The 12445-nt window shown below is 48.2% G+C and overlaps 1 protein-coding gene across 1 annotated transcript; it reads right to left on the bottom strand.

The window, feature by feature from the left end:
* Positions 1 to 7580: 7580 nt before the first annotated feature.
* On the bottom strand, positions 7581 to 8630 carry MRGPRD (MAS related GPR family member D). Its single transcript, XM_025451676.1, has one exon. The coding sequence runs from the start codon at positions 8628 to 8630 to the stop codon at positions 7581 to 7583; it is 1050 nt and encodes a 349-aa protein (XP_025307461.1).
* Between the last annotated feature and the right edge of the window lie 3815 nt (positions 8631 to 12445).

Below are 12445 nucleotides of genomic sequence, written 5' to 3'. Positions count from 1 at the left end.
TCAGCTGTAAGGGCCATGCGTGTCCTCAGCTGTGACCTGGGCTCCCCCCAACACTGCGCCCCAACCCAAAATAGCGAATGGGGAGCCTGATGCAGGCCCGGGAGCTGGGGAGCCGGGGAGGGGAGAGGAGGGGCTTCACTCTGCAGTGTCAGTCCCAGGGCCGAGACTTGGCTTTGCTTTGAATCCAAGGAGTTGATGGAATGTGCATCCTCCACGAGGCAACCCCACTTTTAAGGGAGTTGGCAGCACATCACATCCCAGGCCTGGGTGGCCAGGAGCGGCGTGCTGTCACCAAGACGAGAGCTGCAGGTGTTTCTTAGTGGGGAATTCCATTCCGGCCGCGCAGCTGGTGTAGCTCTCTCCGGACTGAGACAGTCAGCATATCCCATCTCTTCGGCTACGGGATTGGTTTGGGAGGAGGCGCATGACTCTATTTCAGGAAGGCCAGAATCTAATTTATCCAATGAGAGGCAGCCCTGGTAGTTTGATGGAAACACTTTCCATTGGGGGGAGGGCCTCTCCTCCTGGTACGAAACAGGCAGAATGGAAGTCTGAGAAGTGAGACCTGTTAGGCCAGCAGCGGGGAGAGCGGGAGGAGAGTCAGGTTCACAGTCGCTGTCAAGGTCCCGAGGACACCTGGATCCACCCGTGCCTGAAGCCATGTTTTTTTTTCAAGTTTTTCCAAAAGCCACTAAATTCCTTTTCCCTTTATCTAGTTCAGCTTCGGTTTTGTTCACGCAGCCTTAAGTATCTTTACTTACACAGTTTCTTGGAAGACAAGTGGAAGAGCCTGTTGAGGTTCTGGGGTTGAGATAGTCCTAATCAACCCCATCTGACTTATGGAGAAAGAAAGAAACAGAAAGACACTGTTTAAAAGCCTGTCAGGGAACCGCTGAGTTACTGGCGCCTGGAGAGCAGGCTGGGAGAGCAGATGGAGGGTGGGGCTCTAGATTCCTTTTTTATGGGGTCTTCTGGGCCCTTCCACCTACATCAAGCTGAGGGCCGTCTGTCATCTGGGCCCCTGGCCTGGGTGAGTGTCAGGGTGGTGTTAGGAGGCGCCCCAGCCTCAGGACCACAGGCAGCCTCGGGTGCAGATGTGGGGGGGGGGGCGTCCACTTCCTATAGACACAGGCCTAGGGACACATTCCACTGGGTGTTAAGTAACTTTGCACCCTCCTTTGTTAAGCGCTCCCCAAAACCCATCCCCATACAAATCATCCCGATGTTGACAAATAGAACTGAATTCCTGCTTTTCTCTCCACCCACCCTGGCTCAGGTGGGGAGCTGATTGATCCCAGGCAGAGGTGACTGTGTAGGTGGAGCAGGGGGATTACAGTTTCCTGTAACAGAGCTTCCTCAGAGCAGGGGCAGCTCGCCACAGCGTTGGCAGGAGAAGCCCGTGGGCACTGGTTTCACAAAGTTTGGCTTTTCAGGGTCAGGACCAGCCCTTTGGCTTTTGGAACCCTCTTGATACCTCGTTTCCTACGGTCAAATGAGCAGCCTCTTGTGAGCAATGCGTGGCTCACAGTAAGCGCCTGTTGGTGCTTGTTGAACGAGCAACAGACCTGTGAAGTTGTGAATTCAACAGATGTTCAATTTCTTTTTAAGGATTTTATTTACTTATTTGACAGAAAGAGAGAGACAGAGAGTGCAAGCGAGCCCTAGCAGGGGGAGCGGCAGGAAGAGGGAGAGAGAGAAGCAGGCTCCCCGCTCAGCAGGGAGCCCCACATGGGACTCAGTCCCAGCACCCTGAGATCATGACCTGAGCTGAAGGCAGATGCATAACCGACTGAGCCACCCAGGCACCCCTCAACAGATGTTCTAATTCAGCAAATTGCAGAATGTACTGTGAGGTTCTCCCCCACCCCGCCCCCCGAAATCACTCTCAGCCTCCAGGCTACCAAAAAAAAAAAAAAAAAAAAAAAAAGGTTTCTTCCCACACTGCCATAGAGTCCTTGAATTTCAGTCCTTATCTCAGGACAAGAGATTAGGGATTTGAATTGTCATTCTGTTCATGGGAGGTATCCTGGGCTGTCCACAGCAGCCCCCTGCCCTCTGGTCCTCGTGGATGTCTGTGGCAGTAGCTCTGTGGTCACTCACATGAGTCATGAGTCCTGCTGACCATCCTGGAGTTTGGAAATTCTTCTGTCTTCCATCCAAGGACAAATTCTGTGGAGACCAAAGCTTATTAACAAGAGGGGGATGGATGCTTCTTAAGAAAAAGAATACAAAATCATACAAAGTTAGATACCATGATGAATATTTATCTAGAACGGGACCAGAAATTGCAGCAAATTGTAGATTTTTTTTTTAAAGTGACAATGCAAGCAATGCAAAATACAGGAAAATACCTGCAATATTTTTCTTCCATTTTCTACCATTTTTGCTGCACACTCTTTGATAGCTTTTTCATATGTCAACAGTTTTGAATATTTTCCATAAAGAGAACCAAGAAATAATTCAATCTTTTTAAAAGCATGGTTGGTCAAAAATTGTCTTGTATTGTTAATAAAGATATTTCTTAGCTTCACAACACATTCTTGGTAACGTCCTAGACATTTTTAGGATGGTTATCAACTCTGGGAAGATCTTTATCCTGTTTTTCATGCCTGGATAGTAAGGTTTCAGGGCAGGTCCAGTTTTCTTGTATATCGATTTATCTGAAATAGTCTTCAAATGGATGACGTTCGTTAACGATTTTGTCACTGTCCTTGCTGCAGTGGTGACTTATGATCTAAGCTGCCTTCACTGATGTCAAATCAGCACAAGATGTAAATATTTCCCAGTGTTATGGGATGCATCCCTCATTAACTGGATTATCAGAAACCCACAGGCTCTTGGTTTCTTCTCTTCCACAAAGACCTCTTCCTCTTGATGAATTTCTATTCCACAATGATCTTTTCCTCTTTTTTTTTCTTAAAGATTTTATTTATTAGAGAGAGAGAGGGGGAGCACCAGAAGGGGGAAGGGCAGATGGAGAGGGAGAAGCGGGCTCCCCAGCTGAGCAGGGAGCCCAATGTGGCTCCATCCCAGGACCCCAGGATCCTGATCTGAGCTGAAGGCAGGTGCTTCACCGACTGAGCCACCCAGTCGTCCCCACAATGATCTCTTCTTCTTGAATTACTTTCGGTTAAATTCAGTTCTCATTTTCGAACCAATGGCTGTTGACTTCAATATTTATCTTTATCCCTTCTGTCTCATAGTCCACTGATTTCAATCTGAACTTTCTCTTACTTGTTCACAAATAAACAAAATTAAAGATAAGCAAACGAGATCCCCTTCATTTAAGTCAGAAGTTTATAATTTCTCACTATTTGGGAGGAAATCTTCCAAAATACGTCTCCAAATTTGAAAAACCTTTCCTTTTTCATTTGCAATCCATGTTTTTCTTCCAATTCCAAAATGTATTTTGGAGTATTGGGAATGTCACCACTCCCAAAGTGCAGGACTTGAAAGGCTTTGTGAGGACAGCCTGCTGCCTTCTGCTCAGCTCTTTATTTTTATTTTTTAAAGATTTTATTTATTTATGAGAGACTCACAGAAAGAGGCAGAGACATAGGCAGAGGGAGAAGCACGCTTCCTGCGAGGAGCCTGATGGGGGACTCGATCCCAGGATCCCAGGATCATGCCCTGAACCCAAAGCAGATGCTCAACCACTGAGCCACCCAAGTGCCCCCCTGCTCAGATCTTTAAAAGGAGAAGCCGAGCTGGTGTGTGCCTTAAAATATTCCACTTACAGGATAAGCTCAAAGAGGGAACCCATATCCACTGAGAACCTTGAAGTCACTGGCGACCTTGCAGGCAGCTTCTGCTCTGATGACATCTATCTAGTTGGTTGCTGCGTGTGCACACCCCTGAGAAGGAGTTCCTCCACTTAACAGTGAATCCGTATCTGTTTGGAAGGATCTCCCACAGACTGGCTTCTGGCCAGTACATTTCTCCTCCACACCCATCTCCTTCGTGTCCTGGGTGCCACGGGGGCACCATCCTAGCTCCAGACAACCACGTGAACACATTGGGAGACCTCCTTCCTTGAGGGACAAAGGAAGAGCTGGGCGGCAGGGAGTTTTGGGACTTAAGTTTTATGAGCCTCACACTCTCGGCTGAGTTTCTGTTCTCAGTCCCATGTGTTTACTAACCTGAGGCTCCGCCACCAGCAATGCTCCTTCTGAGGGTTTCTGTGTAAGGTAACATCCATGACTGCAGGCTTCGCTGTGGCCAAGCTAAGTGAAAACAGAGCAGTAGCTGGAAAGACAGTGGAGAGCCTCCACAATCAACACACTGATCGGGGAACCTGGCATCAAAACAGAACAGGCATCAGAACAAGATCTCCAGGAAACGTCAGGTTGCCCCGGTGGGAATGGGTGGCTTCCAAATACTTCTCCAGTCTTGTTGCACTCCTCAAGATTCAGAGTCCTGGGACAGAGAGAACGCCTGGTCCGTTGGGTTCTGGGCCAGCCCCTCATATGTTCTGGGGTGGTGAGGACCTGGGAGAAAGACTCCGAGAACCCCTTTGGTCTCTGGAAGTGAGGACTCCTTGATTAACATTTTCCTGCATAATAAAAACAAAACAAAACAAAAAACATTTTCCTGCAATGAGGAGCAGGCGGGCCTCCAAGAGCAAGTTTGTGGGCTCCCTGGAAAGGCGGTTGGAGGCCTCCCCAATCCTCCAAAAGGTCCATGCACAAACATCGTAACCACTACTGGGTCCTTGCTTGGGCCAGACAGAGCCAAATACAACACGATCATCTCCTTGACTCCTTGAGATGGGCATGAATATTGTCCCTTCCAAGGTGCAAAAATGAAGACTTAGAGAGATTTAGTGAATTGACCAGATGGTACAGCTAGCGTGCGATGGAGGCAAGATTCACCTCCCTTACCCCAGCCTGGGGCCTAGAGTTCTTGTTCTTGCACATTCTGTAATCTCTATAGAGAAAATAGATAACTTGGTCTTTCCTCACTGATCAGATTTATTTAAAAGCACCCATAGCCAGGATGCATGAAACATGCAACTTCACACGTTGACATTTTTGTAGCTTATGCTGCAGCTCTGAGATCCCGTAATTTGAATTTTGCACATTACCCATCAAAAAGAAGGTGTGGCATGTTTTATGATTACACACGCTGCATGACTAAGCATATTCTTAAGGGGTGAGAACTATTCAGTTTTCTGCGTCTGATGATCGGAGGGCTTTCTTGCAAATGAGCTTCTGGTTCTGCACATTCCCAATCTTGTTTATTCTTTGCTAGCTGCTACCCGCAAATGGCTGGTGATGCTCGTATCTCCGCACATGCCTGGCCCTGCATTTTCCCCATTATGCCAGCTGGGTTGGCACAGCAGGCAGTGGGAATGCTCCTGGAAGCCATTCCTACACTGGGATAGATAATGATGGCCTAATGATGCACTACGAACCACATAAATGTGCCCCAAGAGACCTAAGCTGCAGGTGTCACTAACTCAACTTTTCCTTAGCTGGACCCCCCAATACCTGTGGCCTTACCAGTGTCGCCTGGCCTGAGGCAGAGGGATGGAGGAAAAGTTGGGGTAGAAGGTGAGAATGTGGCCCTCATGGATGTACAATATTAGCAGTTGTATCAAAACATGACTGTCTGAGCAATTTCTCAGGTTCTTTCCCCTGCCATGTGAGGGAGGGTCTTATGAGGGGCACTTACCCTGAGAGACGAGGTTACCCTCATCATTGACCATCTGCTTCACGCCAGCCACTCTGTCACTGCCCAGGGCAGAGAAGGGCCATGGAGCATGGGGTCCTGTGCTCTAGCTGTGTGACGCTGGGCAGAGCTTGGCTTCTCTGAGCTCCACTGCTGTAAAGCACTGTAAAGATGTTGGTTATTCCTTTTTTAAATTAAATTTTATTTATTTATTCAAGAGAGACACAAACACACACAGAAAGAGGGAGAGAGAGAGAGAGAGAGAGAGGCAGAGACATAGGCAGAGGGAGAAGCAGGCTCCACGCAGGGAGCCCAACGTGGGACTCGATCCGGGACTCCAGGACCACACCCTGGGCTGAGGCAGGCGCTAAGCCACTGAGCCACCCAGGGATCCCCAATGTTGGTTATTCTTATTAGCCAAATGAGCACTTACTGGTTTTTAAAGATTGTACGTATGTATGTATGTATGTATGTATGTATGTATTTATTTATTTATTTATTTGACAGAGAGAGCAAGTACACAGGAGGAGCAGCAGACAGAGAGAGAGGGAGAAGCAGGCTCTCTGCTGAGCAGGGAGCCCAATGTGGAACCATGACCCTAGCTGAAGACACTTAGCTGACTGAGCCACCCAGGCACCCCCAAATGAGCACTTATTAAGTGCTTATGGCATGCAAGACCAGTGCAGGTAGTGGGTGCTCATTAGATGCCTGGAGTGACTGATGAAGGACCCCCACCCCATAGGCCTCCTTGGGGCACATCAATCTGGGGTGCTGGCTCTAGGTGGGAAGGCAGGTGACGCAGGAAACAAAGAGTGCTCCACGCTCACCTGCTCCTTCTGTCTCAGGTCGGTGAATGCCAAGGGGGAGCCAGGCCAGAGGGTCCTAGGCCTAGACACACAAGTACCTCACTCCGGGGACTCTGTTGCCTCCCGCAGCACAGATGCAGGAGATTTGCTGCCACAGGATAACCACAGGGCTGGATACTGCACGGCAGGAAAAGGAAAAGAAGCGTCCACTCCTTGTTCTGGGCCCAGGAGACTGTGGCAAGAAAAGAGGTGCGGGGAGCAAGGTGTGCTGACAAGTGTCCCAAATCTTCCCTTGTAAGGCATTGGCCCTAGGGGGGAGAAGTGTTTCCACCAGGTCTAGGAAGACCTCGACCTGTGCAGCCACACAGGCCTCTGGGACAGAGCTGCCTCCAGGCTGCCCCCGCCTCGAGGGCGCAGCTCCATCAAGGCCGGTTGTGCATCTCCAGTGAGGCCAGGCAGAGGCTTCTCCTGTCTCAGCGCGGCCTCCCGGAGGAAAGCAAGCAGACCGACTCTGGTCGCCAGGCGTGGTGGTGCAAGGCGACCCGAAGGCAAAGACCAGGGTGGAGTGATGGCCTGGGCCACGTGGAGGACGAGGCAGTCTCTGGGCTCATGGCCGGTGATGGACACAGTTGGCTAGCCAAAGACTGCAGTCATGAGGGGATCGGCAGGACACCTGGGGGAAGGCTGATGCCACCAGCACATGCCCAAGGACCAGCATCAGGCCATGAGGTCACAGGAACCATACCCCGCCTCCTGTACAAAGATGTTGTTGTAGGGAGAGAGAGAGGCTGGGAGAAGGTGCTGTCTCGGTCAGGTGGGTGCTGCTACCCACCTGCAGGGACTCTGAAGAGAATCAGCTTTCAGCAGGCCAGGCCTCAAAGCGAAGGTGTGCCCTCTGTCCGTACGTGCGAACGGACAAACTGAATGTCATCTTCCCAGCTGAGTCCCATTCTGAGAACCAGGACACACCGTGCCGTGGGGGCTTTGGCATAGAGGAAGGGGGCCCCGGCAGGCAGGGCAAGAAGCAAGTCTTTGGGGCTGTCAACAGCAGGCCAGACAGGCCCTGAGCGGGGCAGGCATGCAGATGCACGGGCCCAGCGGCTCTCAGGCCCCCTCCTCGGTGCCGGTGCCGGTGCCGGTGCCAGTGCCCGTGGAGAGCGTCTCTCTCCCCTCCAGCTCCGGCTCCTCCCTCAGCGCCCTTTGCAGCACGGCCCCCAGGGGCTCCTGCAGGCCCCGGCGGCCCCGGCTGCCCACCACGAAGTAGATGATGGGGTTGGCACTGCTGCTCACGGCTGAGGAGAAGGTCGCCATGTGGTGGAACAGAGACTTCAGCTCCAGGGGCAGGAGCAGCCAGTAGAAGAGGAACCAGCTGATGCCGAGGGGCAGGGCGCAGATGAGGAACACCAGGACGGAGGCCAGGGTGACCACGTACAGTCGCGTGGGCTGGCGCTGCCGCTGCCACTGCCGTGAGCTCCTCCGCACCAGCACGAAGAGGGTCACGCTGGATGCGGTCATCACTGGGGTGAAGACCCCCATAATGAGGGTGCTGAAGGTGGAGTCCACTATGAAGCACTGCTCATTCTTGAAATGCCAGAACTTGCTGCAGAAGAACGAGGCCAGCATGTTCATCAGCAGGAACACGGCCCAGAGCACGGCACACACCACGGCTGACAGGTGCTGGGGCTGGTGACACTTGTACCAGATGGGGAAGAGGACAGACAGACAGCGCTGCGTGCTGATGGCCGTCAGCAGGCCCAGGCTCACTGTGTAGGCAAAGTACTTCATTCTCTGCATCACCTCATAGGCCAGCAGGCTGTCTTCTAGACAGATGGTGATGGCCGTGCAGAGGAGGAAGAGGAGGTCAGCCACGGCCAGGTGGAGGATGTACGTGCAGAAGGGGGTCCTCTGCATCCGGCAGGTCAGCAGCCAGATCACCAGGCTGTTACCCATAATGCCGCACACGCAGGTGAACATGGCCAGGATGCTCAGCACCACTTGAGCCTTGGGGCTGTCTGAGGAGTCCAAAGTGGGGTGGTATTCTCTGCCCACCACAATGCCATGTAGGACTTCCCTCGTGGGGCTGTATGGGGCATCCAGCATGGGGCTATATGGGGTGGGCTTCAGGATCTGGCTGCCGTTCAGAGTCTGGCTCATCCTGTGGAAGGTAGGTGGACCAGTGTGAGATTCTGTGTTGCTTGGGCCTCAGGGGACTTCTGGAAGCCGTGCACCCCAACTTTCCTGCTTCAGGGCTCTCACCAGGGTTCTGTTTGCAAGAAACCACAACCAGGAGGCTTGACCTGTTGCCCACTCCCCTGACTCCCACTGGTTCCCACTGGTTCCCTGCTGACTCTACCACCCCCACCACGACATACCCGAAATTGTTTTAGATGTGCTCTGTCAAGTTAAGGGGTTCTCTTGTGTTTTGAGTTTATTTGTTTTAATCATGAAGAAGTGTTGACTTTTAGCAAAGGCTTTCTGTACATCTATTCATTTCATCAACTTCCCCTATACAGCTCAAATCCTATGAAATTGGCACCGTGGGGGCAATTATGTTTGATTACACTCCTCACTTTGCAGCACACAATGAACATCAGGTCATTTAAAACCACATTAAACTGTTGTGTGTGTGTTTCCATCTTCATCCCCATCCCAACCCTGCGGCCCTCTTGTCCTAACCTGTCTAACATATGTCCTTGGACCTCCAGCCATCTTTCCAAAAAAGGTGGGTGCCCATAAGTTTTTTAATTTACAGAAATATCATTGTGATTTAGAATTTATGCTACTTTTCTTCACTCAACACTATGTTGTTGTTGTTGTTTTAAGGATATTTATAGGTGGCTGTATGGACAAGTTGTGTTTCATCTTACCTATCCGCTTCTTCAGTCCCAGGATGGTAGAAATGCTGTGTCCAACATCCTCATGCCTGTCCCCATTGGATTCAGCTCAGGATTTTTCTGGGATGTTCCAGGAGTGGATTGCTGGGCCAGAGGACACGTGCATGCTTAGCTTCACTATTGTCTGCTTCCCTCCCTGGATGGCTGCATCAGGGCTCACTTCCACCGTGGGACAGGAAGGGTCCTGTTTCCTCTTTCCCTCACCAATAATTGCTGCCACGTGCTATCCTGATTTTTGCTAACCTGATGGCCACAGAGTGGATTTTGCTGATGTGTGAACTTGCATTTCACTGATGACAGTGAGCTTGAGAATCAGTTCATTTACCTGCCATGTAACCTGAACCATGAGCTCAACAGCGGTTGCCCGTTTTTCAGTTGGGATACCTTTCCTTTCCCTCTTGATTTGCAGGCTTCTGAATCCTTGCTGGGTTTAGACCCTGCAGGTGTCATTCTCTGAGAGCTCTCTTCAGTATGGTAGCTTACTCTGTTGTGAGCTTGAGTGTGCTGACGTGCTTGATTTTGATATAATCAACTCCCATACGTGTTCACCCCAAAGTGTTGCAGCTTTTGGGTCATAAGTTATTTCATGTTCCTGGGTGAAAAGGAAATCCCCTTGTATTTTCCTCTGTTATTTTTATACTTTTTTCCTTCCAGAATTTGGTCTTGAATCCAGCTGGAACTATTTTTGTGTGGGATAAAGACAGCTTAATTTTTCCTCCATATTATGAGCTAGTTTTCCCAAAACTGTCTCCCAGACAGCCTGTCTTTTCCCTGTTGACTTATCAAGTTCCTGTTTACACACACAGGACTCTTTTATGACTTTCTGATCTGGGTTTCTCCATTCTTACACACTTTTTATGCGTGTGTGTTTAAAATATATATATGGGGGCAGCCCTGGTGGCCCAGCAGTTTAGCACCGCCTTCAGCCCGGGGTGTGATCCTGGAGACCCTGGATCGAGTCCCGCTTCGGGCTCCCTGCATGGAGCCTGCTTCTCCTCTGCCTGTATCTCTGCCTCTCTCTCTCTCTCTCTGTCATGAATAAATAAATAAACTCTTAAAAACAAAAAATATATATTATGGTTTTGTGTGAGCTCTGGGCATTGTGTGGCTGACAGCCACTCAGTACCTGTCCCTTGCCCTTTTCATGAAGTTTCATCCTTTAGGGAGACCACCGAGTTCCGCCTGGCTTTCCCCATTTTGGTGCCACTGTTCAGAGAGCACCTCCAGGCAGAAAGCCGGGGTGATCACAGGGCTCACCTCTTACATTTCTCCTCAGAGTTCACAGTCCCGGGGGCCTCTTGTCCGATATCTGAACACAGTTGTGTCTTATATTTTCTCCAGTGTTCTGGTTATTTACAACGGGAGGGCTGGTCCAGCACCAGTTCCTTCCTTGTGGCTAGAGACAGAAAAGCCTCTATTACATTTTCCTCTTCATCATTGCTGGTGTGGAGGAACACTGTTGATTTTTGTCACTTTTATTAATCAGGCGAGTGTCCTGATTTGTTGTACCATACCTATCAGTTTTTCTGTTGATTCTCTTGATTTCCTGTGCGGCTATGCTCATGCCTCTAATTTCTTTTTCATGTCTTATAGCATAGCCCAGAACATCTAGTACTCTGCTGAGCAATAGTCAGAATCAGGCATACTTATCTCCTCCCTAATCTTGAAGTTTCTCTATCAGATGTGTTCGTTACTCAGAGTTTGTGGTATTTTCTGGTATCAAGGTGAGAAAAGTTCCCTTCCTCATTGTCTGAGAGTGTTTATCATAAATGATAGAATTTGTCACAATTTTTTTTCTGCACCCACCTAATCACTTTCTTTTTTTCCTCCCTTTGTCTATTTATGTGGTGGATATATAGTGGTAAGTTTTCTGGTGTTTATCCGTCCTTACATTTTTAGGTTAGACTGTTTCTAGTTTGCTCTGGACACCCTTGGGTGTCCTGATTTTGTTCAGAAAATTTTCACCCATGTTCATAAGTGAAATTGGCCCATAATTTTCCTCTCTGTTACTCTCCTTGTCTGTTTTTTATTTCAAAGCTGTAAGGTTATATACTTGTTTCATAAAATGACTTGGAGAGCTTGCCTTTTTTTCTCTACCCTCTAGAACAATTTGTATCATGTAAGGATTATCTTTCTTTGAAGATTTGGCAGAAGGTAAAGCCATCTGGTCTGGTAATTTTTATGTGAGCATTAGTGGACATGCATAGCTTTGTAAAAAGCAATTACAACTGTGATTTATTTACTGGTTTAGGTTTATTTAGATTTTGAATCTCTTCTTGAGTTAGAGTAGGGAATATTATTTTTTTCTGGAAAATTATTCATGCTTTCTGGTTTTACATTTATTGATATAATACTCTAAATACACAGTATTTTCTTATTATTTTTAACCCCAATTTCATCTGTCATTTAAAATTTGTGCAGTCATTTTTAAAAAAATCAGTTTGCCAAAGGTTTGCTTTTTCAAGAACTGCTTTTTTTTTTTTTTTTTTTAATCGTCTCTATTACCTCTTTGCTTCTGATTTTCTTAATTGATGCTTTTACTTCTTCCACTTTTTTGGATTTACTTTGTGATTGTGTTTTCAGCTTCTTGTGTTGAATGCTTAGGTAATTTTCAAATGTTCTTTCTCTAACGGGTATTTAGGACTATAGGTGTACTCCTAATTATTTCTTTAGATGTTTCATGAGCTTTGGTATGTAGTATCTTCATTGTTGTTCACCCCTAAATATTTAAAAATTGAAAGCCACTTAAATTTTTAAAATTTAAATTTTCATAACACTACATAACACTACAAATTCATACATTCATAACACTACATATTCATAACACTACAAATATTTTTATCTGCTACAAATAAGTTTTGTCATTTTTCTCTTCATCCTTTTTGAAACTTTGTTAAGTAGGTACAAACCCAAGATGATCCTATTATCCCGGTCAAATGTATCTTTTATGTTATGGCCCTCTTCTTTTTTAATACTTAGATTCACTATCAGACATTTGGCACTGGCTTCTGTCGGGGATTCACAGGATTTCACTGGTCCAGGAAAAGGTTTGTGATGGGGCTCATGGCTTGGAGA

Source organism: Canis lupus, chromosome 18, assembly GCF_003254725.2.
Source record: "Canis lupus dingo isolate Sandy chromosome 18, ASM325472v2, whole genome shotgun sequence".
Lineage (NCBI taxonomy): Eukaryota > Metazoa > Chordata > Mammalia > Carnivora > Canidae > Canis > Canis lupus.
Note: the sequence above shows the minus strand (reverse complement) of the source record. Positions and strands in the feature narration are given on the sequence as shown.